At 45.8% G+C, this 25,829-nt stretch overlaps 1 protein-coding gene across 1 annotated transcript; it reads left to right on the forward strand.

Annotated features, from left to right (window-relative positions):
- Positions 1-4,794: 4,794 nt before the first annotated feature.
- On the forward strand, positions 4,795-25,829 carry LIX1L (limb and CNS expressed 1 like). The gene is made up of 6 exons (XM_075907793.1): positions 4,795-5,153; positions 12,194-12,357; positions 13,438-13,578; positions 14,563-14,658; positions 19,238-19,315; positions 19,519-25,829. Exons 1-6 carry the CDS (start codon positions 4,877-4,879, stop codon positions 19,759-19,761), a joined length of 999 nt encoding a protein of 332 aa, XP_075763908.1. The 5' UTR covers positions 4,795-4,876; the 3' UTR covers positions 19,762-25,829.

The raw sequence follows: 25,829 nt of genomic DNA on the forward strand, positions 1-25,829 counted from the left end.
ATTTGCATATATATTTGCATGTATATGCAGCCACACTTAAATTGCGGCCCTTGGCATGTGCTGTGAGCAGGGCTGGCTTTACCAAGAGCCTGTAAACCTCATTTTTTGAGGAATAAGGGATCTTGCGCAAAAGGGTTTTTTGTCTCCCACAGGCTCCACCCCTCCCTCATCCAGCTCACCTGGCCATTGAAATTAGGGGGAGCAACTACTGGTAACAACAAGGCGGAGTGTGCTTGTATGTGAATGCATGAGGGTAATATTTGTAGCTGTTTGGAGGTGCTTGCCTTTCACACCTTATCCATTCACATCTCATTCATTCAACAGGGCAATCAAGTAAAAGGGGAGAGATCTGTACTGGTACATAGACATGGTTATAATATTATATCAAAACTTAATGCAAAGTTCCTATACAAAAGGACTTAATACTTAATACAAAGTTATATATGGAAAGACTTACTACAAGGTTATCTGAAAAGGCTGAATACAAAGTCATATGAAAATGATACAAAGTTATATGAAGATGCTTAATACAGAGATTTATCGACAGGTATGTGGGGATACCTTGCCCAGTCCCTCCCCAGTGATTGCCTTGCTTAAACCTATATTTATACTAGGTTCGACGTGGTCTTCCGTGACCAGGGCTCGCCAAGCGGTGGCAACCCCGCTCGCCAGCTGCGTGGTTCTGCAAGCTGCTCATGCGCAGATCGCGCAGTGCTAGCTATGCCGGCTTGTAATCTACTCGCCACGGGCGAGTAGATTACATGATTTGTCAAGCCCTGCCCGTGACTATGATTAACCACTCAATTTCAGAACTGTGGGTTTGTTTTATTCTTTAACCTAAACTACACTACTGATCAACTTATCCATCATGATTTCTACTTATGATACGCTACTTTCGTAAACTGTTTATTTATTTGTGGCTAACAGTGTTAGGGCTGCCAGGTCAGGTCTTGTACTTCTGCTTATCTTTTGGAATGTTCCAATCTGGTTTGTTGTGTTTGCTCACTGCGGTTACACTCTGCTCAACTGCCCAGGAAGCCGTATTCCCACATGCTTGCATCAGGCCACGCCTGTATGCACGAGTTGCACCAGATTTTATCAGGCCTAAATTTTCCTAATCACATGACCGTACTTCGGTCAAGACAGGGCCAAGCAGGCCTCTCCACACCTGTACACTGAGAATCCTGCCTCTAGAGCACCAGGCCTCCCAGAGGAGCCGGTGTGAGGGGCCTCCCTGGCCTGAGCTGAGGGCAGCCCGCCAGCCCCTCCCTCCCAGGCAGCCTGCCCCTCCTCCAGCTCCACCCAGCTAACCCTGGGAGGTCTCGGTTTGCTCAGGCTGACACTACGAAGAAAAGTCAGAAAAAGATATGCAAATTGTGAACCACCATTTGCATATCTTTTCCCACTTTTCATACCGAAGAGGCTTTTCCGAAATTTGGCGCATCTACATGGCACCAAATTTCGGGAAAAACCTCCTCTTTCAGCACATCCCTTCTTCCTCGTACAACAAAGTTTGCAGGGATGGTGAAAGAACGCGTCCAATATTTAACGTCCCTTACCTGCACTTCCCATCCCCATCTAAATAGTAGAGCAGTGCCCAGGGAAACTGAGGCACACAGGGTTACTACAGGACAGTAGAAACCACGTGCAACGTAACAAAGCAGAATGAATACAATCCCCACTTTGTCACATCTGTCAATTCCTGCCACACAAAAGGAATATCCAGAGCATAATGCAGAGGGACAACAATTCTTAATTATTTCTGCTCACTCCACTGCACTACATCTAATTACAAGCCCTTGAATAAAGGCTATTTGTTCCAGATCTTCTCTCTCTGCTACTCCACTGACCCGTAATAATACACTGTAATAAAAGACCATTTTATTTTCTATGGTGTCTTTAAATGGCATCCCAGAATGCTTCACAGCATTAAATAAATAACAGCACAAAGGGGTGAGAAAAGAGACATCATTTTCAGCAGAGATCAGAAAACAAAATCAATGAAGCAAAAAAAATACCGGGGGAATAAGGCAGACTGTTCCAGACTGCAGTAGGTGTAAAGGATAAGGCTCTTGATCATCATTAGACAGGACAAAAATAGATACGGGTACTCAGATACTCAGGTGGTGAGCATGGTGTAAATATCTAGATAGATAAAAGTTAGAAGATTAGATAAAATTTAGATTTGATGTGATTTTTAGATGCCTGTAAACTGTTCAGATACTCTCTAGACAGAGCAAACAAAACAGCAAACACTATCCTAGGCACATAAAAACATAAGAATGGCCAGACTGGGTCAAACCAAATGTCCCTCTAACTCACTATTCTGTCTTCTGATTGTATGCAGCCAATGCCAGGTGTCCCAGAGGGAATGACTAGAACAGGGAACCATCTAGTGATCCCTCCCCATCACTGACTCCCAGCATCCAATAGCCCAGTGGTTCCCAGACTTTTCAGCATCATGCCCCCTTTTTGATTTTTGAAAAACCCTCATGCCCCCCCCCCCCTCCCAAAATAGCAGCAAAACTTGTTGAGGAAAAAAAAAGGAACTGACCGGGGCTGAAAAACAAAAATAGCAGCAAGACTTGGGGGTGGGGGATTGACCGAGGGGGGAGGGGAGGGAAGGGAGGGCTGGGTTGCCTTGCGCCCCCCCTGGAATTTCTTCACGCCCCCAGTTTGGGAACCCATGCAATAGCCATTGATTGATCTATCCTCCATGAATTTATCACATTTAACACATTATTACTTCAGTCTTTATCTTTTCCCATAGGTTGACATTAGGTTGTCCTGTAGATGATAAATTTTGAATGGCATTAATGGAGAGGAAAAGAGAGTGAAGTTGGGAGCAGGGCCCTCCAGCTGATTCAGGGAAACGCAATTACAAGCTTACCATCAATAATAACACCTAGGCTATGTCTATACTGCGCTCTCTTGCGCAAGAGAATATACAAATGAGGCAAAGCGGTGAATATCGCCACGCTTCATTTGTATACTTCATGAGCTGCCATTTTGCACAAGGGGCTTTTGAGCAAAAAGGAGCTGTTTACACAGCTCCTTTTTGTGCAAAACTCCCCCTCTTGTGCAAAAGCCGTTCTTCCTGAAAAAAAGCGGCAGAATGGCTCTTGCGCAAAATGGCAGCTCATTAAGTATGCAAATGAGGCACAGCGATATTCACTGCTTTGCCTCATTTGTATATTCTCTTGTGCAAGAGAACACAATATAGACATAGCCCCTGTGTTGCTGTCTTCCCACTCAGACCTGCCTTTAGAGAACTCACAGCTCATGAGGTTCTGGGAAGTGTCGGGCGTTGGCAAATGCAAAAGGAATAATTTGCACAAGTGGGTGGGGGGAACCCAGTTGAGATCCCAGAGGAGTCACTCCTTATAACTGCCACCATGCAGCTTCAAACCTAGGTCTATGTCTACACTGGTGGCTTCTTGCGCAAGACTCTCTTGCTCAAGGGTTCTTGTGCAAGAAGTCTTGAGCAAGAAAACATCCACACTGCCATGTGCAAGCTGTGCTTTTGCGCAAGAGCACCCAATGCAGTGTGGACGCTCTCTTGCGCAAGAAAGCTCTGATGGCCATTTTAGCCATAGGGCTTTCTTGCGCAAGAAATCCCTGCCGAGTGTCCACACTGCCCTCTTGTGCAAGAGCTCCTGCGCAAGAGGGCTTACACCTGATAAAAGAGTGTAACTCTTGTGCAAGGAGCCCTCTCTTACCACGCCGTACTATAAATTTCCTTGCACAAGAGCGGTGGAGCAGTGTGGATGCTCTGCGGATTCTTGCGCAAGAATGGCCATACTTGTGCAAGAAGCCGCGAGTGTAGACATAGCCTAGGGGTGTGGGTTACATAAGCAGACAGTGACTGTTCGTGAGAGAGGTTATGTGGGAAAAAGGGAAGATCCCATCATTGCTTCCTGCCCAGAAGAGGTGGGGACCAGCCTAATCAACCCCTGGACTAGAACCCAGGAGTCCTGGCTCCCGGAAATCTAAACCCTTTGCCACGCTCTCCCAGAATCCATTGCCACGTGCTCAAAATTCCCAGAACTTGGCCACACTCCCAGAATCCCTTGCACTTGGCCACACTCCCAGAATCCTTTGCACTTGGGCGCCTCCATCCCCTCCTCTCCACACACACACACACACATCGAACTCCTTGCACTTGGCCAAGCTCCCACAATCCTTTGCAATTGGCTAAACTCCCAGAATCCTTTGCACTTGGGCGCCCCCGTCCCCTCCCTTCCCCACACGCACATAGAACTCCTTGCACTTGGCCAAGCTCCCAGGATCCATTTCGCTAGAACATAACTGCCCTTTAAGAGATAGGCGCGTTCTGATTGGCTAAGTCCCCTAGTCCACGCGCACTGCTTACAAAACCTGGGCAGTGATTGGAACGTTATTTCAGTGAGGTACAATGTCATTGGCTACATTTTTTCAGACATCCCCGCCCCCTTTTCAGCCAGCCAGGTCGCGTAGTCCCCCTCCACCCCCTTCAATTTATGATCGATTTCTTGATTCGTTCCCTCCTCAGTCATCGTTACGGATCCGGGCTGTGATTGGGCAGAATTCCTCCCCACTCCGCCCTCTCCTGGAAGCACTCTCTTGTGATTGGGCCACCCTCCCCCCCTCATCCCTGGGCAGACGAGCTCTGATTGGGCACCTCACTGCCCATCCCCGCCCTCTCTTGTGGGAATCCGCTCTGTGATTGGGCAACCGCGTGTAATCCTCCGCCTCCTCGCCGGGGCTCCGCGCTGTGATTGGCCCCCCCTCCTCCGCTGGGGCCCGCCCCTCGCCTTCTGGAGAGTGGCAATCCCGGGACCGCTTGTTTCCTTCCCGCTGTGGGCTCAGTCCGGGCAGGCGACGGTGGCCGGCAGGGATGATGGAGTCGGTGCGCGCCCAGCGGCTGCAGCCCGGGGTGGGGACGCTGCGCTCCCTGCGGCCCGGCGTGACCGGCGCCCCCGCAGCGGTGGCGGCCTCGGCCCCGCCGCCCCCCGCCCCGCCCCCCCCGCTGCCGGCGGCGCCTCAGGGGCTGGTGCTGCCGCTTCCCCCGGGGCTGCCGGGCGCGGGGGGCGCGGGGCCCCCGGCCGTGCTGCGCGAGGCGGTGGAGGCGGTGGTGCGCAGCTTCGCCAAGCACACGCAGGGCTACGGCCGCGGTGAGTGAGGGGAGCCGGCCCCCCCCCCCCCGCTCCGGGCTGGGAGAACCGCCCCCCCCCCACCGGGCAGGGCTGTGGCGGAGAGATCGGCGCTACAGTGAGGGGCTCCTCTGAGGGGTTCATCCCCTGGTTTCCCGCATGTGGCCTAGCTCGGTCTGGGGGGTTGCGCCCCCCCCCAGTGGCGCCCCAGTGACTAGCCCCCCTGGGGGGGGGGGGGCTTGTGCATCGAGCCACTATCCCCTACTCCTCGTTGTCCGTGGTGCCTGAGGCCCCCATCAGCTGTATCTGTCGAGCCCCTCCCACTGGTGTGTCCCTGTTCAATGGAGCCTCCTTGGTCTTGGGGACAAGGGGGGACAGGCAGTGGATGCGCCCCGGTGTGCACCTCCCGCAAGAGCTGTGGCAGAAGCCAGCGGAGAGCCATTTAAAAAGCTGGGAGCGCCCAGAGTTGCAATAGGACACTACCTGTGAGAAATTAAGTTCCTTGCATGGCTGTTTTTCGGTATATAATAAGGGTAAGCAAGGAGACCCACTACTCCATCCTGCCTGCTGGGAGATCCTGGGGCAGAGGGTGCCCTTACACTTAGGAATGTATGTGACAGAGGATTGGGAGTGACAGAAGACCTTGCTAATGCGTTTGCTCTTATAGTGGTTTTAAAAAACTCCTTTCTTCTGTGACATGTGCCCCCCTAAAGTCAGGGTAAGGGACAGCTCTTCTGGCAAACAGAGCTAATTGTTCTATTTTGCCTGGTGCAGTTGATGCGACTTTGCATAGTGTCAGTTGCATTCTTGTTCCCCACTTGGTCCTTTGTTTTCTTCCTAGGGATTACGTGTGTTTCGCACAGTGCTGAGCCATCTGTTGTCTGAAAATCGAGTCCCTTTGTATGTCAAGTTGATTAGCTGAAAACATTAATCCTTAAATTTAAGTCTGGAAAAATAGGTAGATGTCAAAATAAGACTGACAGGAATGTTGGAGGAAGGAGGAGAGGTTTATGAGTAGGATCTGGAACAATTTTTTAACTCTGAAGATGAGTAGGTTTCAAATCCAGGGGTTCTGTAACTTGCTGCATAAATGTATGCCAGTTACCAATCTTGTTGCCAGAGGAGTAAAGTTTTGTTTGACAATTCTGTGTGTACTATACTAATGATTGGCTTTGGGTATGCGACTGAGATTTTTTTTTTTTTTTTTTTTAATACTTGCTGATTAGTACCTGACAAAAGGCTCTTTCACACCCACCAGGCAGCTATGAAGGGTGTTTTGCTGGATATGCCAATGTTTTCCTCTTTCCACCCGTATGCTTGCATTTTGAGTGTCTGTATTTTCCATATGATCCCTTTGCCTGCTCAGCATACCTGCAGCTACAGGCGATACTTCTTCCACCCACCATTGTGGTGAAAAGCGTCTAGCTCCTTAGATTGTGTGTCTGCCCGAGAGAGGGCTGCTGTGGGAGCATTAAGTACTATACCACACCCGGTCCTGAGGACTCCAAGTATTGCCTTAGTGCGTCCAATTCATGCGAGAGCGCTCGAGGAAAGCCTCATCTCTGAGTCTTCCCGCACATCCCATCTGGTCCTTGTAAGAAGTGTGGACGTAGCAAAGATGATTAAACCTCAGACTTTACTGGTACAAAAAGTGGACAGTCACTGTGCAACTGTTTTGAGTTCCGGTTATGTCAGCAGGTCAAGTGGATACAGTTGTACACATCCTAACTGGTAAATGCTTGGCAAACGTTATGTGACTTGAATGCAGTGGAACTGCTGCTCTTCTGGCTGAGAAGCATTTCAGTACCATGTGGAATCACTTACTCTCCCTTATTTAATATGCGACTCAGATGTGCTATCATATACACAATATGGGGACCAGGGTCTGTGCTCCAAGGCAATAAACAGTTGATATGACTGATGGCCAAAGCACTCTGTATATATGTGACTCGGCTATGTCTCTCCTGTGTTCTGGCTTTGAATAGCAAAGCTAAATAGGAACTGCTGCTTTTCTACTGGTTAAGTTTTGAAAGGGAAGAAAAGCTTTTGCTCTGTACAGGGCCCTGTAGATTCAGTGTTTTCCTGGGGATGGGGTGCATGAGAGTTTGGTATTCCCCCTCCCCCAATGATGGTAGTCATAAATCCCTTTTCAACACTTTGATTGGGCCTCTTGCTGTCAATGTCAGAACTTGTTAACCCAGAATCTGCTGTCTTCAAATGTGTTAAAATTCCTTTCTCACTCTAAACACTGGTGTCTGGTACGCCAAATGATGCCTTGCAATCCCTCTGTTCTGTCTCATTCTTTCTCAAACCCCAACAATCTTCTTCTTAAAGCTTTGGTATCTTCTCAAACCTTTAGTGCTGTGCTATGATTCGCATGTTCATTTACACTATGAACTTTTCTGGATGTGGGAACACACCTTAAGGTTGTAAAGAGCCATGTAAATGCTCTAACACTATTAGTGCAATAGGATCTTCTTGGGGCCCTTTAAATGTTAAAATAACCCTGGCAACCTCCTGGTGACATACCTGGTTAGAGATGGGTAAACTGAGGCATGGAAGGAAAACAACCCCTCCAAGGTCCTACAGCAAGAAAGCATCAAAGCGGCAAATAGAACTGAATTGTCCTAACTTGTCCCTTACTCTGATCACTAGATATCACTTATGCATTAAATTAATTTACTATTTGATTCAATTGGTCCTCTGTTCCAGTCCAGCAATGTCTCTAAAGATTCAAACTTTGTTTCCAGTAACTGAAGAACTGAAGAAAATTCTCACCCAGTGGAGTTGAGGATGAGGGATTTGGGTGTGGGTGGGGGCTTAAGGTGAGGACTTGGGGGGTGGAGCAGAGAATGAGGCATGCATGGTATGATAAGGGGTTCTGGGATGGGCGAGAGGTTAGGGTGCAGAAGGGGATTAGGGCTCTGAGCTGAGTGTGCAGGCTTTGGAGTGGGGCTGAGGATGATAGGTGCAGGAGGGGACTGGGGCAGGGGATTGAGGTGCAGGCTTACCCCTGGTGGCTTCCAGTCAGTGGCACAGTTGAAATGCTAAGGCCGTCTTCCTGACTGTCCTGGCACTGCTATCCTGTGCTTCAGATGCAGCCAACAGCATAGGCAGAGACATGCAAGTAGCTCTGCATGACTCTTTCCTAGGAGCTGGACCTACTGCTGGCCATTTGCGGGGTGCAGTGCAGTATCAGAACAGGAAGGGACTAGCACTGTCTTTCAAAGTGCAGGGCCTGAACCCAGCTTTAGGTCCTTGGTTGCTGAACAAGGTGACCTAGTGCCTTACATTATGTGACCTGAAGTTTGAAAACCACTGCACTGGGGGCCTTCAAAAAGCTGATCTAAACGACAGTTTTCACGTGTCAAATACAGATATCCAATATTAGGCCTGGCCCTGCTCCTGCTCTTAACAATTTTAGTTTTTTAATGGAAAACTGAACAACTCAAACATCTTCAGTGGTTGCTCAAATGGTCACATCCAAATAGCTTTTGTTTTACATCCTCTTTGGATCAGAACGTCCAGCTCTTTTTCCTTGTGGCTTCTGATTTCTCCCATCTCCCCATTCATTCTCCTGTTGAATCCATAGGAATTAACAAAACTCTGAGCTATATGAACCCATCCTTTTTCAAGCATGGTCTCTTTGGGTGAGTGGTGAATCTGTGATATGTTTTAAGAACTTGTCAGGCAAAGAGCTGAAGATTGTTACCCAGAACAAATATAAGATCGAAATCTTCTCCCCTTCTCTCGCCCTGTCCCCCCAAATCTATATGCAGTTGTGAACAAATGTTCTTGGCTGTCTGTCTGAAAGCTTACTCCATTGGCTAAGTACTTATTACTTTATGAATATGCATGGTGGAGTGGCCTTTATATTGCTATTCATCTGTAACTGTTTAACTTTCTCCTTTTCTCCCCCCCCCCCTTTTTATTTATTTTATTTTTATTAAATTGTCCTTGTTCTCTGGTGGGCTGGAAGCATTGATCTCAGTCCTCCAAGAGAATCTCTTAGAACTCCTCTGCTGCCAGACTTAATGCTCCAGTTGCTAACAAAGCAGCCTGCAAAATAAACAAGTAGTGTGCAACCTAGAGCGGAGCTTGTCTCGCACTGAAGACTCAAAGTCCCATGCACTGGCTACACAGTGTCTCCTTGTTACCTCTGCTTAGGCACTTAGCAACCACTTTCTTGTCTTCACTAAATTAACAAACTTATTAATGTTTTGAATGTTCATAGTAATAAGGGTAGGGGGCAATTTGAGCCTTTATGCTGCTTGACGTAACTTTTTTCATTTCAGTTTCAGTTTTTCATTTATGAAGTTGCTGTTTGGTCATAGCTGCAAAGATTCAATTGCTCAGTGCCAAATAGGGTGTCAGACGCTCGCTGAATAAGGCATTGTCTCTGGCTCCCTACAGGGGATTATATGCACGATTTATGTTCCCTATAGAAAGGGAAACTGCTTGCCCATGTTTGAATTCCATGCTTAGGCTGATGTGCTGTATCACTGGCAAGGAACCACATGGACTGTAAAAACTTAAAAAACAACAAATGGTCTGGTAGCACTTTAAAGACTACCACAATATTTAGATGGTATCATGAGCTTTCGTGGGCACACCCCTCTGAAGCACATAGATTGTGTACGTTTTCCTGTGAATCTTGGGTTTAAAACTACTGCCATGTTGTGTATTTAAGGAGAAATCTCTACCCCAAACTTGAAAATGATCCAAGCCAAGTGCTCGTTATTAACTAACTGCCTGAAACACCGCATTTGAGGCAAGCGAGTAAAATATTTTAGTGGGAAACTTCTAGTAACTATCCTGTTGGTTCTGTTCTACAGGAAGCTAGTGAAACTAATAACGTTAGAGGCAATAAGATAAGCTTATTTTCTCTCTTCAGCCAGGCAGTTTGCAGAGTAACATAAAGTGTTACTCAGTACAGCGTGTGGGCTAATAAAATGTTTAGCTGGATAGCTTGAAGTATGGAGTATGGTACTTTTTGTGTGCCATCACACTGGTCTGTTTTTGTTTCTTTCCCAGGGGCGGGGAGGGTCAGGTTTCTTGTTCTATCTTTCTATAAGAAACTGGAATAGCTCTCTAGCAAATTTCACATGGAAGGGCCTAATGGATTCTCACTCCTCTTTCCAGTACAGGTTGAACCTCTCTAGTCTGGCACCCTCAGAATCTGATTGGTGCTGAACCAGAGAATTTGCGAGACCACGGGAGGGGGGGTCAATATCATCTAGCAACATTACCAACCCTTCCACTGCTTACTGGGCTCTTAGAAGACATTTAGGGGGTAAATTAGAGCTAAATAACAGCACAGAACACTGAGAGCCAGGACTCGTGGCTATAAACAAACGTTATGGGACTGTAGGAAACTTAGCCAGATGGCCACATTCATGATAAGTGGACAAGGACTGGAGTGTGCCAGACTAGAGAGATTCAACCTGTAGCATTCTTTTGTTTGCAAAATGTTACTCTGTTCATTTAGTAGACTGCTTATCTTCAAAGTGATAACTGAGGTTGGAAAAGATTCAAAGAAGAGTAACAAAGATAGCTTAAAACCCAAGAATTATTTAGTAGCTTAGAGGAAAATGTAAGATTTTGATGGAAGCTGTGGGATCCCTCCAATGATTGGAGGTATTAAGGGCAGATAAAATAGAAGGAAAAGCTTCCCACCCAACATAGAAATTCAGAGCTGCAGGGAATCCTGGAGGATGATGACTTATGTTTGTAGTTCCTACAGTCATGCAAAGATGAGAGTAATTGCAGCCAGAAGCATAAGATTCAAGTTCATCACCACAGGGGTTAGAGGTGATCTTTCTACCATGTGCACCTCTCCACAGTTAGTTGGGTAAACAGTGGGGCTTTTGCCTTCTCTGAAGCGTTGGGGTGTTGTCCTGCCTTATCAAAGGACATCTGCTTGAATCTAGTATGATAAACGTTCTACTTGTTTACAGAACATCTAGCAGACTGTGAAAGACAGACTCTTATCCTGAAAGGACTGTAATTGCCAAATAAATCAGGATTAAAGTTTTGGACTCCTTTCCCGATTTGAATGGAAAATACACTTCTACTAACGATGATATTCCTGGTTTTAGTATGTGATTCACCATTCATATATACCTCCTCCAATTCAGAAAGACCATCATGATTCTTGAATTAGGCCTCTTCTATTCCCTCTACGGTAGCCAATAGTTATGATATGGCAGCTAAATGTTCCCACCAGGTGTCAGTGGAATTAGATAGGATTTGATTTGGGCAGCCCACAGCTTTCTGTGCAGCTCCACAAAACAGTGACCCTCTCAAACTGGACATCTAGTGTTTGACTTAAGGGCAGGTGATTTCTATTAGGCATCTTGGTGCCAGGGCAGATGAGTCAGGTTGTTATTGGCTCTCATTAGCCCTGCAACATGCTATAATTAGTCTTCACTTGGTGCACCATGTCATGTTTACACCAGGTGCACCATGTCATGTTTACACCAATCTTTTGTGGTCTTAACTGTCTGAAGAATCACGTCCAGTCTGATTCCTGGCATTGACAAGCCTGGCTGATTGGCCCAAGTAAGGGGCAAACCCATTGCTACCCACGTAGATTGCCTTTAGGAAAAAGACATTGCTAATTTCTTCCCTCTTTGACTTGGATCCCCCTTAAAATACTCTTCCAAGAGCCTTTTGGTTTTACTGCTCCCCTCCATCCCTGCTTTCTCTGGGTATGAGGGAGAGAAAAAATTGATTATCTAAAGTCTTGCCTTTTAACTCCCTTTTTATATGCTTAGACTACTGTGTCCCAAGATCAGACCTTCGGTCCAGAGCTGCTGAGTGCTTAAAATTCTGCATGTTGGCTCCAGGGGGAGGGACCCTGCTATCATATTTGTATAGCTCAGTATGTGTGAATGTGAAAATGATGGTCTAGAGGAAAGAAAGTCAGTCACAAGTGGTGAGTAGTAAGACCAGGATCTCAAACTAAGTTTCCTGCACTTAATTTTTGAGGCATGAAAAAACCATTTCTCTCATTCCTGATATCTGTCCTTAACTTTTTCTCCTGACTTCTGTATCTTCAGTGAACGTTGTGGAAGCTCTTCAGGAGTTCTGGCAGATGAAGCAGTCCCGTGGTGCTGATCTGAAAAACGGAGCCCTTGTGGTGTATGAGATGGTCCCTTCCAACAGCCCCCCTTATGTCTGCTATGTCACCTTGCCTGGGGGGAGCTGCTTTGGCAGCTTCCAGGTAGGACCACATGGCTACAGAGATAAGCTGCTCTAGTTACATGCCTCATTTTCTGTAGAGCTGGGGTGGAGTCTAGCCATTCCCTTAAATCTCCATCCTCGAATCAAATTCCTCATTGTGAGGGGTGGGAGACTTTCTGGGAGCCCCAAAACATAGCTGGATCCAGGCCTTCAGAAGATAGATAAATCCACCCAGCTCAGTTCTGCATGGTAAGGACAGTAGTTGTCTTTTAACTTGAGTTTTGTTGTGAGATTATGTATTCCCTTCATTTACTGCAGGAAATGAACAGGGAATTTGCAAATAGTGAGTTAACATGCATGACATTGAGGGCAAGCGTGAGGGTAACTGTTGTGTAGCAATATTTGACTGAAATGCAATGCCTTATTCTTTTTATGGTTGAGTATGGTTACAATGTGAATTCTAGAGACAATGAACTATAGAGCTGGCAGTCCCTGTTACAGCTCTGAAATTGACCCGGTGTCTTTCCAAGATGCTCAGAAAAGTTTGGCAGCCAAACCAATAAAGCTTGATCAATAACTGCTGCCTTTCCTTTGTTGCAAAGGAAAAGGTCCAACCCAAATACTTAACTAGAAAGATTAAAGTCCAAAAATCACATAGGGTTCTGATTGCATTTCAGATTCCTTTTCTGCAGTGGCTCAAGGAGGAGTTATGCTCTAGTCTTGGTTTGAAGAAGGCATCCAAAAGAAACAATTCCAGCAGTTAAGCTGCCTCCCCATCCTGCAATGCAGTCCTCATGTTTAGAGTAGGATGGCTGTGTTTTGGTTTTAAGATAATTAATTTTGTTGGCAATCCAATTGGTGGTATTTCCATGTCCCATATAGTATGTGCAGACTTCAACTTCCAGTTGAATTTTTGCATTCACCGTGATTGGGATTGCTGTGGTTTACAATGCACTCCTAATGACTTCAGAATGTCTGAGAAAATAACTTTCCAGCACTTCAGAACAACTGCCACCTAACAGCCATTTTGTATAGGCAGGAAGAACTTTGGAGTGTCAGCTCTAACAGTTCTCAGCTGTCTCTGCTTTTCCGTTCTGATGGCATGTACGTCTGTCCCCAGTTCTGTCCGACCAAGGCTGAAGCCAGGAGGAGTGCTGCAAAGATTGCACTAATGAATTCTGTCTTTAACGAGCACCCCTCTCGGAGGATCACAGATGAGTTCATTGAGAAGAGTGTATCGGAAGCTTTGGCATCTTTCAATGTAAGAGCTTTGAGTATCTTGACTGCTGCAATTGGTAGGAATAGACTGGTTGGAAAATTTCATAAATCTGTGGGAAGGGAAACTTCTTTTGCATCTGGAAACCCTTATGGCAGGTTTTCCAGTGATTCTTGGAATGACATAGAAATACTAAAAATAAATATCAGTTATTACTCTAATTCTTGTTTTCTCTTAAGCTGTCCCTTTTCTCTATTCAGACTCCCCTCTCCAGCTGGCCTCTGTGCCCTGCCTGTGGGGTTAAATCACGTACCCAGTTAGATCAGCAGAATTACCTTGGATTGGTGTATTGGAGAGCAGCATTCCGCCCTTAATGTTTTCAGCATGCCCAGTGTTGAGGGCCTGTTAACTCTAAACTTATTCCACTTCTATATCTCGGGAAAAGCACTTCACACCCTTTCCTACAACTCTGGCCAAGTTTCTTTTAAATATAAAAATGTTTGTCTTGTATAGAACTGCTTTTATTTGAGCTAAAATGGAAGGCTGGCTGGCTTAGTCAGTGGCTGGCCCATGCCTGGTACTGGCAGTAACCCAAAGGTTGGCTAAATAGTGCCAGGAACGCACTGGCTGCTGGCCCCACCCCTGGGGACTATTGAATAGTGTAACCACTAAGATATCATGTGGTTGCACAACTATTCAGTTACCCGATATCTAACGTCCCTACTTGCAACTATCTTACAATCTTAAATGTTAAAGAAAACATCAGATCATGGAAATGTAGAGGGCTGGTGTTGACTTCCAGGCCCCTTCCAGCCCTTTCTTGTGCCAAGGGCATGATAGTTGGGGTCAGAATTTCTCCAAGATGGAGAAAAGTCACTGCTTTTTGTCCTGTATTGATAACTTATAGCATGGGACATCTCCTAGCAAAAGCACAGTCTTTAGCAAAAGATGGAGGAGTTCAAAATCTCTTCTGTGTTTGTAGAATCCTCTTCCAGGGTCGTAATTCCTTAAAATTCTCCTTTGTTGCAGGGTAATCGAGAAGAAGCCGATAACCCGAACACTGGAATTGGTGCTTTCCGGTTCATGCTGGAATCCAACAAGGGAAAATCAATGTTAGAGTTTCAGGTACTATCCGTAACTTGATTCTCTCTCTTCCCCCGTTCCTCCACTTTCCAGTCTTGATTCAAGAGAGTTTAAAAGAACTTGTAGTTACATCAATCAGTGCTGTAGAATGGGCTGTGTCCGTGCATTCAGAAACATGTGCTGCTATGGCTTTTGTGTTGCTTAGTGTTAAATAAGAGCTCCAGCCACAGAATCCAGACCAGGATTTTTCAGGCCATCCAAAGTTCAGGGATAGCTGGACTATACAGGTTTCTAGTTTGGGCTTCCCTCTGTTTAATATATTCCTTGAGGCACTTGTATAAACAAGAATTATGGAGGGCATTGTGCATGCTTCATGTGATGTAGTGCCTTCAGTGTATTGGTAATGCAAGAAGCAGCATCTGCAAGTATTTGGAGGAAAGACACTATGTTAGTGTATAGGACTAGGCGGCATGATCTCGATTTCAAGACTTCATCTTAGTTGGTTTTTGGGAATGTCTGCGTGGGCGCTGGAAGGTGTAACTTCCTGCTCAGGTGTATGGGCACTAACATGGATTGAACCAGTGTGTGAAGAAGAGCAGGGGAGCTGTGGTAGCATGGGTCAGACAGGCTAGCTCAGCGATGGGCAAGCTAGATTCCATCACAGTGGGGCCGCAAGATTGTTGCAATCTAGATGGTCCCCTGAGAGAGGATAGTTTTGCTAACTGCACTTGTGCCTGGAATTTGCAGGGTGTGCCAACTGGACTGTAGCAGCGCTTTGATGCAGAGGGAGCGCACGGCTCTCTGTCAGTGTTGTGTGAACTCAGCACGCACCTCCTTCATGGGCGCTGGCTTTACATGTGTGTCACTTTCACACCGGTAGGAAAAAACTACATGGACAGAAACCAGCAGAATCAGCCAATGCTGTGCATTGGCAACAGTAAACAAAATGTCTCATGGGCCACACATACAACCTCAATGGGCCACATGTGGCCTTCAGGCTGCAGATTGCCCACCACTTGGCTAGTTGCCTGAATATACATACCTAGAGTCTCTGTTGGGACTGCAGCTTGTCCCACTGTTGTGGCTATTCTGCTATGTTCAATGTGCTACTTTGGTGAGAGCTAGTACAGTATAAGTCTGCCTGAGTTGGGAAGTACCATATCGTCGTCACCGGTCACTTGAAACGAGGACTTTACGTGCTCCCCGCTAATAGCTGATTTAACCAGATTCAGGGATTTGATTCTCGGAAGGGGAGAAATAGGCTCTGCTTTCAGTTACCAGATGCTTGGCTGCTATACGCATGTAGGAGCCTTAAGCTTGTAACTTCGTTTTTATTTGGACTCTCTGCTGTAGGCAGACTTTCCTAATCCTGGACTTTTTCCCTGCTGCTCTCCCTTGAATGGTAACGTTCTGTAGGCGGAGGATAGAAGTGTTTATATTAAGAGCCCTGTTGACACAAACTGATGCCGCATCCTGTATGTTTCTGTGGTTACGCTGTCTGTGGGAAGCCTGGCTCTTTTGGGGCGTGTATGGAATGGGGTTTGTGTGGCCATCAGAGACACGTTTGCCTGGCTTCCATGACAACCAGGATCAGCATCTAGTGCAATAGCTCTGGGGATGAACGTGGCATAGACAAGCACAAATAGAGGATGTTACAGCACCAGAGGTGTCCCAAAGGTTAAGCAGTCTGAAGGATCTTTCTAGTCCCAGTGGTGGTAGTGAACCTCTGTCTAGCTGTGCAAGGCATGGGCATTGTCCTTGGCTAATGGATCAGCACATCCAGTAACATGTCCTTTTTAAATAGCTGTTCCATGAATGGCCCTTTTCATCTCTCAGTACTGCAGGAGTCGGACCGCATCAGCATGGCCTCAACTGTAAGTAAGCCAGCTGTGATCACTAATTTATTTATATTGCAATAGTGCTGAAGGGTCCCTAATAGTCTAGAGTCCACCGTGATCAGCATTGTACAGACCTCTGACATGGTCCCTCCCTGTAAAGCTTATAATCCTAGAACTGGAAGGGACCTGAAGAGGTCATTGAGTCCAGTCCTCTGTCCACCTGGCAGGACCAAGCACCGTCTAGACCATCTCTGACGGGTGTCTGTCTAACCTGCTCTTAAATATCTCCTGTGATTGGAAATTCCACAACCCCCGTAGGCAATTTATTTCAGTGTTTAACCACCCTGACAGTTAAGAAGGTTTTTCTAAGGGGATGTCTCCACTTGCCGTGCCAGAGACTGATCTTCTGACATTCAATTTTGTGGGTCTAGTTAAGACCCACTAAATTGAAAGCTGAGGGTGGCTCTGATCGGCGCCAGTACTCCTGGCAATCGCAAGGCATAAGGGAAGCTGACTGCAACGTTTGCTCCTGTCAGCAGCCTCCCACTGTAAAAACTGCCAAGCTCGGCTTAAGGTAAGTTGATTCCAGCTATGTATTGTACACAGCTGGAGTGGCATACCTTAACCTGATCTTCCGGGTCTAGTGTAGACCTGGCCTAAATAGTGGTTGTAATGGACAGGAGGAGTCCTGACCAGCACCTGGTGATTAAGAGGTTAAACTCAGGTAGCTAGCAAAGATGTTGGCCAGGGGATCACAGAACCAATTGAGCTAGAGTGCTGAAACTTGAACTGCATATAGATTCCTTGCCTGCTTTCTTTGTGTGGGGGAGAGAAACCAGGAATTGAGAGACAGAATGATTTAAACCCAGGCGGGACTACCATGCCTCCAAGGAATTCAGGGCATGGGAGTGGACTGAAAAAAAAAAAAAAGAGAGAGAGAGAAGTAAGTAAAAAGGAAAAAGTGACTCCAGTTGGGTTCAAGGTAATTTTTCTTTATTTTGTGGTCTGGTTTGAACTGCTCTGTGTGAATCTATGCCTCCCCTCCCTAATTACCATCTAAGCATTGTGCCAGAGATTTTCTATATATTTAATTTGTTTTACTTAGTTGCTCTGTAACATCTAGCAACCAAGTATGCTTTTGCAAGTTTATCTTTTGTTTTGTAATAAAACAAATTTTTTAGTGAGGATTTGATTCCTGGCACGTCTGTCTGTGTGTGTCTGCAGGCCTCTGATTGAGGGGTCAGCTACCAGAGACTGCAGCTTGTTTTTTCTCTCTCCTTTTTTTTCAAGCTCTTTTGGGGCAGAAGAGCTTGGGATACCCCTGGGAGAAATTTCAAATGTTCACCCCTGGTTTTAGGGATAAGAAAAGCACTTGAGGGTGGCAGCAAATTCCTCAAAATTTGTGTTGTGATTCTGGGGGGAAGTTTATAACCTGTGTCTGTAGCAGCAAGATTTTAAAGCTCTCGGCAGGCCCTCACCTTCTGCACTCAGAGTGCCAGAGTGGGGAACAGCCCTGACAGTGGTAATGGCTTCTAGCCTGTTTTGCTCAAGGAGCTCAAAGCACTTCATTTTTTCCTGAGGCTTCAGCTGCCTGTGATGTGACTAATTTACAGATGAGGGAAAAGACCAAGCAAGGTGACAGATACAGCCCAGTGTTGCAGACAGGAGACTAGAACTGAGCTGGAACTGTCGCACTGTGAGCTGGAAATATATCCCTGAAGTCCTGACTTCCAGTGCTCTGTGCTAACCACTAAGCCCTCCCTGCTGTGGACTTAAATCTTTGCCCATCAAGGATACTAAGTGGAAGGAAGGATTCATTCACTCCTCTGTGTCTTCCCCACCTTAGTCTGTCTGTCTTTACTAATAATCCAGACTGCTTACCACCTGTAGCCCTAGCACTTCTTAGCTGTTGATCTCTAAGCTCTTTACAAAGGAGGTCAATATCATTATCCTCATTTTACAAGGGGAGGGAAACTGAGGCACCAGGTGATGAAGTGACTTGCCCAAGGTAGGGATGTAAGGGAGTCGTTGAGTCAACTACTCACATCCTCTCCCCTTGCTGCCTCTGTATCAGACGCAGCAAGTAGGGGGGGGGAAGCAGGAGCTAGTGGGACCCAGCACTGTCTCTGCCATGCTGCCTGCCCTCCACCCCTGTGCTGTTGCCTCTATCAGAGGCAGCAGCTCGGGGGAGGGGAGCAAGGGGAGGCTGCTGTGAAGCCGCCTCTGTCCATGGTGGGCCCAGGCTCACCACAAGCAGAGACTGCTTCACATCCTGCGGAGCATCCCCTGGCTGTGAACAAAGGCTGCTCCAGCAGCAGCCCCTGTCCATGGTGGGGGTTAGGGGGGGTCCCATTTCCCTGCTGCAACCTCCCACAGACAGGGGCTGCTGGATCCAGCATGAGCCGGGACTCCTACTACATTTAAACTGCAGAACCACAGCCGGGGTAGCTCCTGGACCTGGCACGAGCCGGGACTGAGCACCTTCCCTTATCGACTAATCTGTGTAGTCGATGCAACTTGTATCCACAACACGATTAGTCATTTACCTGCTTCTTCACGTCCTTAGCCCAAGGTCACAGTAGGCGTCCTGTGCCCAGTCCAGTGCCCTAGCCACTAGGACGCACTGCCTCCTGTGGGCTCTATGGTACAGAGCACAGGCTTTCAGCTGTATGCCAGAGAAGCATTTTGCTTGTGTACATTCCTGGCCACCCTTCCCGTGATTCACCGGTTCCTTCTTGTTGACACTGCTGCCCTTCGAAGCTGACTGCCGTTTCCCCTTGCAGGAGCTGATGACTGTCTTCCAGCTGTTGCATTGGAATGGCAGCCTTAAAGCCATGCGAGAGAGGCAGTGCTCGCGACAGGTAAGCTGGCTTGAGTGCCTCTTTGGCAGCAGCACCGGAGTACCTAAGGTATTCTTGGACTTTCTTTTCTCCAGTGCTCATGCAGACCTGCCACTGACTTTCCAGCATGCTGGAGTGCGCAGCTGAGCCGGATGCTGTTAACCAATACGCACGTCCTTAGTGACTCGCCATTCGTAAGTTCCTGTCCTATTCCTTCCCACTAGGAGGTGCTGGCTCACTACTCACACCGGGCTCTGGATGACGACATAAGGAACCAGATGGCCATGGACTGGGTGAACAGGGAGCAGAACACCCCCGGCGCCCTTTCCAGAGAGCTATCCTCGACGGAGAGGGAGCTGGATGACGCCCGACTGGCTGGGAAAGAGCTGCGTTTCCACAAGGAGAAGAAAGACATCCTGATGCTGGCAGCCGGCCAGCTGGGGAGCATGCACTCCTCCCACTGCTAGACTCGGCACGCAAACCGTTCTGCTTCCCCGGGCCTACTAGCAGTTCCACGTTGAAGGGCTCTGTACTGGATCACTTAGAGCATACAGCTGCCTCTTTTTCCCCCCCCCCTTCCCCCCCCTCCCGAGTCAGAGCCCATTTGCACATTTTGAAGATGTTTTAAAAAGTTTCTGTACAGATTTTTACACTTCCAAATACTAGCCTTTCAACTGCTTCTCCCCTTACTCTCTGCTAGAGAATTCCTCCTCTTTAGAAGTGCATATTTAAAGTGCAGCCTTTCAGTGTTAACATTACTCTAAAGACCTCTGTTCAACTGAGGCGCCGTACAGATGACCATATTTGATGGTTATGTAGCATTTCCCCAGGGAGATCTGGATTTGAAGAGATCCAGAAGGCATGTTACACAAACATGCCTTTCCATCTGCTTTTTCAGTCTGAGGGGCTTGGTCAGCCCCCCACCCTCTTCCTTTTGAAAAGCACAACACCTAGCAATATGTTCTGCTCTTCATACTAGAATTTGTGCTCCAATGGAGAATGTCTCACATGCATGGAGTGTCAGATCTGGGATTTTGATTCACTCCATTATAGAAATATGGGGTCAGTCTACAAAATTGCCTTCTGCATCTGAGATCAGGTTTAAAACTCCCCAAAGTTTTAGGAAGGGGGTGTTTGGATCTGTGTTTTTGCTTCAGTCTCTTTCTTGTAACCAGCTGACTGTTCTTCTGCACGTGTGTTCAAAGTGCTTCCTAAGTACCAAATTACAAGATTCTGGTGGTGCTTAAGGGATTGGCTTTGGTATTAAGGAATTGGGCTCAGCTTTTTAATTAAGTCTCTGTACTAGAGAGAGCCCCCAGCCATAATAGCTTTGTGGTCCCCCTCTTGAATCCTCTTTGAACTTTAATGGGACTTCACTCTAGCCTACAGGGGTAATTGAGCTTGGAATGCTGTTCCATAGGCCAACAGAAGGTGGTGCTATAACATGGGTTGTACACTTTCCTGGATGTCCGATTTCTTAGGGTATCCTACTGCTTTCCAGTGTTATCCTAGCCACTTGGGTTTGGGTTGCTTTTGAACAGGATGTTTGACTAAACCTTTTTCAGGAAGACCTAAATCACTAGCCAGATATTCAGAACTGGCTAACCAAGGGGCAACCATTCCAGATGTATTACCATAGGTGCAGTGTTCCCTGTAAGCCGTGTGTTTGTGCAGCCACCTAGGAGAGAGTCAAATGCTGCCCAGCTGTTTAGCAGAGCTCCCACAGCTGGAAGCATGTGTGTCTACTGGTGGTGCACAGCCACATAAGCCTTGGTGCATATAAAATTATTCTGCACATGGATGGAAAAAATCCACACATGGATGGAAGAGATTGGAGGGTACGTTGAAAGATCCCAGGTTTACTGCCCTGGTAATCAGAATTGTATTTAACCTCTTGAAGCAGAACCTGGGATCAAGCCATGGAAGGTCAGATCTGGATTTAAACCCTACACATGTGTAGTATAGTTGAGACCATCTTTTGGCCAGCATAGAGAAGTCTCTGAACCCAGTTTTAAACAGGGTTCTACCTAGTCTACAGCATCCTAGCTAACTCGTTTATAATATGGGTCAGATCAGTCTTGAGGACACTAAACAGTATTCCCTAAAAGGTTCCTTTTATTCTTGCAACATAAAGTGGATAGCAAAAGGCTGCATTTAATCTCCACTTTGGAACTGGCTAGTTTTTATAGCATTACTTGAACAAAGTATTCCTGAAATGTAAATCTTTATATGCACTATTCTTTATTAACTAATAGAGCCCTGCACTTAATATAAATACTAGCCCTGTAGTATAAGCAGCTTGCAAGCATCCTTTTGGACACCTAGATGTTTCTATAGTTCAGGTTTATAGCGGGTGGGGAGGGGGAAGTTGCTGGCTTCAGAACAGCAATGCAAAAGGGAAACCCAATCAGACACAAGAACTGCATTCCAAACTCTCCCTTCTAGGGTCGGTTAATCTCTGGTGCTGACATTGAGCTTTCGGAACAGGCTAGGCACTCGTCTTGCTAACTGTTTTGTAGCTGCCTAACTTCCTAAGATTTGAAAGAAATCTGCAAGTTTTTATCCAATCAGCCCAAGTAGAGCCCTCCTTTTCAAAAAATAGTTCCTGGATGTGACTGTCAAACAGAAAAACTATGGCTCTGGGGGGGCAGCTACAAGCACGTTTTATCAGGCCATATTTACTGAAGATGGAGCCAAAGCACAATCCTAGAACTGTTTGATCGTTTCCTTCTGCATAATTGTTGGAGGGATTGAAGGGGGGGGGAAGGGGGTTGTAATATCTTGGGCACCCTTTACTTTCTGTCTGCCCTCAAATGATTCGAGTCTGCTAAATTCTCCTGTGCCTATAAATGCCACTACAATGCAAACCAGGGATTAATTGCTCTGGTTACAAACTGAAAACCCTTCACCTCTACTACCAAGGTAAAATGGGAAATCACTTCAGCCCACTATCCAAGTCCCTGGATTTGTTATAATTGTGTGTCTCTGACCAATCTAATGGGCATTAAGGGAGCTCATATTTCACATTTTGCTGTGGGGTCTAAGCACAAGCTTGCACTTGGATCAAAGGTCCAGATTCATTTTGTTTTACTGAGTTAAAACTGAGTATTTGGTGCACAAAGCGAAGTCATAGTTTGTAATATTCCCCAGGGTTTCCTGCTTACAGCAATAACTCTTTGATCTGATCTCGTACGTCATAACTTCTAGACCTTTTTACCTTTTATCTAGTAACTTTGTAGATTTTGTAAGCCTGCTGTGCAAGGCACTTATTTGAAGGGATATAAGCCTTTTTTTTTTTAATCTAGCATCCTGCTTGTGGCAGCTTGCTCTAGTGTCTGATTAGTTTTGTAAAGGAAAAGTCACAATATTGGGCTGTCTTCATGAATGGCAAAATCTGAATCTATTTTTGTGGTGACAGGGATTGATAGATTTGGAAGTCATGGTACAGGAAGTATTCTTTAGCTACACTCACACAGTCATGGTACCCAGTTTTAAGATTGCCTGTAGGTAACTACTCTAAGCTCTTTGATATTTTTAGACTCTTCCTTTGCAAATTAGGAAAAAATTAATGTTTTATAAAATATCCAAGTGGTACATGTTCTGTACTGTTTGAAATGCAACATGTAGTGTGCAATGCAATGGATTTGCTTGTAATTAACACAAAATATTGATCACTATCTCGTGGCTTATGAACCGTTCTTTGGGTCCTCATTGAAGAGGCAGGAGGCCTCAGGCAGTGGAGAAGAAAGGTAACAGTTGAGCACTTTGTACAGCATTTTCACGTGTCGTTCAGGTTAAATAGGGAGTTAGAGCACATATCTCCTAGACAATGCAGTCTAACGAAGCAGTGATTTGCTGGTGCACAAAATAATCTTTCTCGTAACACTTTAAAACGTTTTCAGTGTATAGGCCAGAAGAACTAGTAGGGTCTCTTCTGGAATCTTGTCAGGGGCTGTTTAAAATCAAACCCCGCGTCTCTTTGGGATTCTTGTGGATCTCAAATTGACTTTTGGTGGATCACTAATTGAAATGAGTCTCTGGGGTCCAACTCTGAAAGCAGAAGTCTGCCACTGTTTTTAATACCTGCCCAGAGACCACCTCTCAACCCCACTCCATCTTTCTGGAGCAGCCTCTTACAAAAAATGTTTGAACTAGTAGCATGTGGATAGTAAAGCAATGTTATCTCAAAAAGAAGACTGAGAAGAAACTACGTTATTCTTACACCTTCTAGTGTTGTATTCCAATCCTAACAAGCCTATGTCTGATGGTTTTTATATGTATGTATATTTTTTATATACAGTCTTCTTACCTGATAGTATTAACATGTAATGCATTTATAAAACTTGACTTATAAATGGTGGGTTTTTTTAGTTTTACAGGTTGGCTTCTTGGCATCTGGACTCTTCAGACACTTAATTTTCTTTCTCTAGAAACTGCATGAAGTCTTAATGTTCTTCTAACACCTCCCCTTGTGTGTAGAGTTTAAAATAAATCAGGCGAAACCGACTTGCCTAAGGACCTGCAAATGCTTATGCCCTGAGTACTCTCACATGAAGAGGGTGGTTTTCACAGTATGGAACCTTAAGTGTGTCTCCAGAAACGTTACTTTGTTTCCTCTGTGTTAAGGTTGTCTACACTTAAAACACTACAGCTTCAGTGTAAGCACTACAGTGAGAGGCAGGGTGCTCCTTGTCTGTACATAACCTGCCTCTCAGGGAGGCAGTGGCCAGGGTCGATGGAAGTATTCTTTTGTCAACGGCAGGGGTTAGACTGGTTTAACAACGCCACTCGGGATTTTTCACACCCCTTACATAGATTTGCCAGTCTACCCTGAAAAACTAGAGCAGCCCCAAACAAAGTCATTTTTTAAATTGTGGATCAGATCATACCCCGCTAGGGGTGTGTCTAGACTACAGGGTTTTTTCGAAAAGACTTCCCCTGTGTCTAACTGCAGCCGCATTCTTTCGAAAGTAAATTGAAAGAACGCGGCAGGTTTTTTTGATCGCGGTAAACCTCATTTTACGAGGAGTAGCGCCTTTTTTCAAAAAAAGGCGCTATTGAATGCAAACTACTTTTTCGAAAGAGCATCTAGACTCTTTCGAAAGTGCTGCATAGTCCTGTTTTTTGTTTCATCTGTGTTGTTTTTTAATTAGTGTTAACCTTAATTGAGAAGCTAACTGCTTGCCACAGAGTGGTGCAAAAATGAAAAATTCCTGACAAAAATGAGGAGGAATGGCTCTTGTACAAGAGGGGGGTTTTGCGCAAAAAGGAGCTGTCTACACAGCTCCCATTTTGTGCAAAAGCCTCTTGCGCAAAAGTGGCTGCTCGTTACTTATGCAAATGAGGCGTGGTGCTATTCCATGCTGTGCTTCGTTAGCATATGTTTTTCTTCAAGAAGGCTACAGTATAGACGTAGCCTTAGCTGAACAGAGGCAGTTCCATATGACAGCTGAATAATCAAACTCTTTCCCTTCTGAAGTCTCAAACACTTCTGCCCAGGAAGCTTTTGAGGGCCTGTCTGCTCCCCATTTCAGTGCTAATTTTGAATCTTTTCAAGATGTGAGAATGTAATGGTTCTCCACTAAACCAGAAAGGCTAACTCTCTTCAAATCATCAGCACAGTATATTCTACTCCAAATAATAAGGAATATGTTTGACACTTCTTGGTGCTGTTAAAAAATTTGCAAGCAATCCTCTGAAACAACCATAACCTTTTAAGGATGATCTGGTTTCTGTGAACAAAGGCTAATTCTCTTTAATGGGACTTCTTTGCAGTAGGAGAGGCACATAGAGACTTTATACACTAGTTTGTTTAAGGGATGGTGTGTTAGAATACACCAACCTTGTCAAATTCTACTCATCGATTCACAGGCTGACTCCTTTTTCCAGGCAAATAAAACATCCCTTGTTCCTTTACCACGGTTAAGGCTGGGAAAGCAGAATTTTGTCTGGGTGGGCTGTCAGACTTGTGTAATGGTTGTGCAGGTAGTTTTTTATATTTATATAATAAAATCTGCTTTTATAAACCACATCAGAGGGTTTGCCTGTTTTTGCTACCAAGTTTATATTAGACCATGCTAGTGATGGGAACTAAGCTGAGTTCTGGCATTTTGGTTGCAGACACTCCAGCAATTGATGCAGAGCTATGGGTCTTTGCCTAATGGCCTTTCCTGCTACGGTTAGAAGAGGATTGCCTGAGCAGGACCTAGTTTAGCTTTATAATAAATAGCAACAAGTGTCTGTAAGGGCCCTGCCTTCCCATTCTAATCTCGTCTCAGAACCTCTATCCCCTATGAGCCTTAAGGGGGAATCTTTGCTGCTCATCTAATCTGTTGTACTAGCAGTTTTAATGTCCTGGCTTCCTAAGCACCCAGGGTCTCTTCTTTCCAGCCTTCATGCTGTATATTCTAAATTGAACACTACAGTAAGAGAAATCACCTTTTGTGTACTGTCTCTGCCTTGTATCCTGTAATGTTCAGTACTTGACATGCATTTTGTATGTATAATTTTATACAATAAAATAGATTTTTGAGGA

This window comes from Pelodiscus sinensis, chromosome 24 (assembly GCF_049634645.1).
Source record: "Pelodiscus sinensis isolate JC-2024 chromosome 24, ASM4963464v1, whole genome shotgun sequence".
NCBI lineage: Eukaryota > Metazoa > Chordata > Testudines > Trionychidae > Pelodiscus > Pelodiscus sinensis.

Coding starts and splice junctions, on each gene's coding strand:
- LIX1L (XM_075907793.1), top strand. CDS start 4,877: ATGATGGAGTCGGTGCGCGCCCAGCGGCTGCAGCCCGGGGTGGGGACG. Junction 5,154..12,193: donor CACGCAGGGCTACGGCCGCG/GTGAGTGAGGGG, acceptor CTGTATCTTCAG/TGAACGTTGTGGAAGCTCTT. Junction 14,659..19,237: donor AATCAATGTTAGAGTTTCAG/GTACTATCCGTA, acceptor TTCCCCTTGCAG/GAGCTGATGACTGTCTTCCA.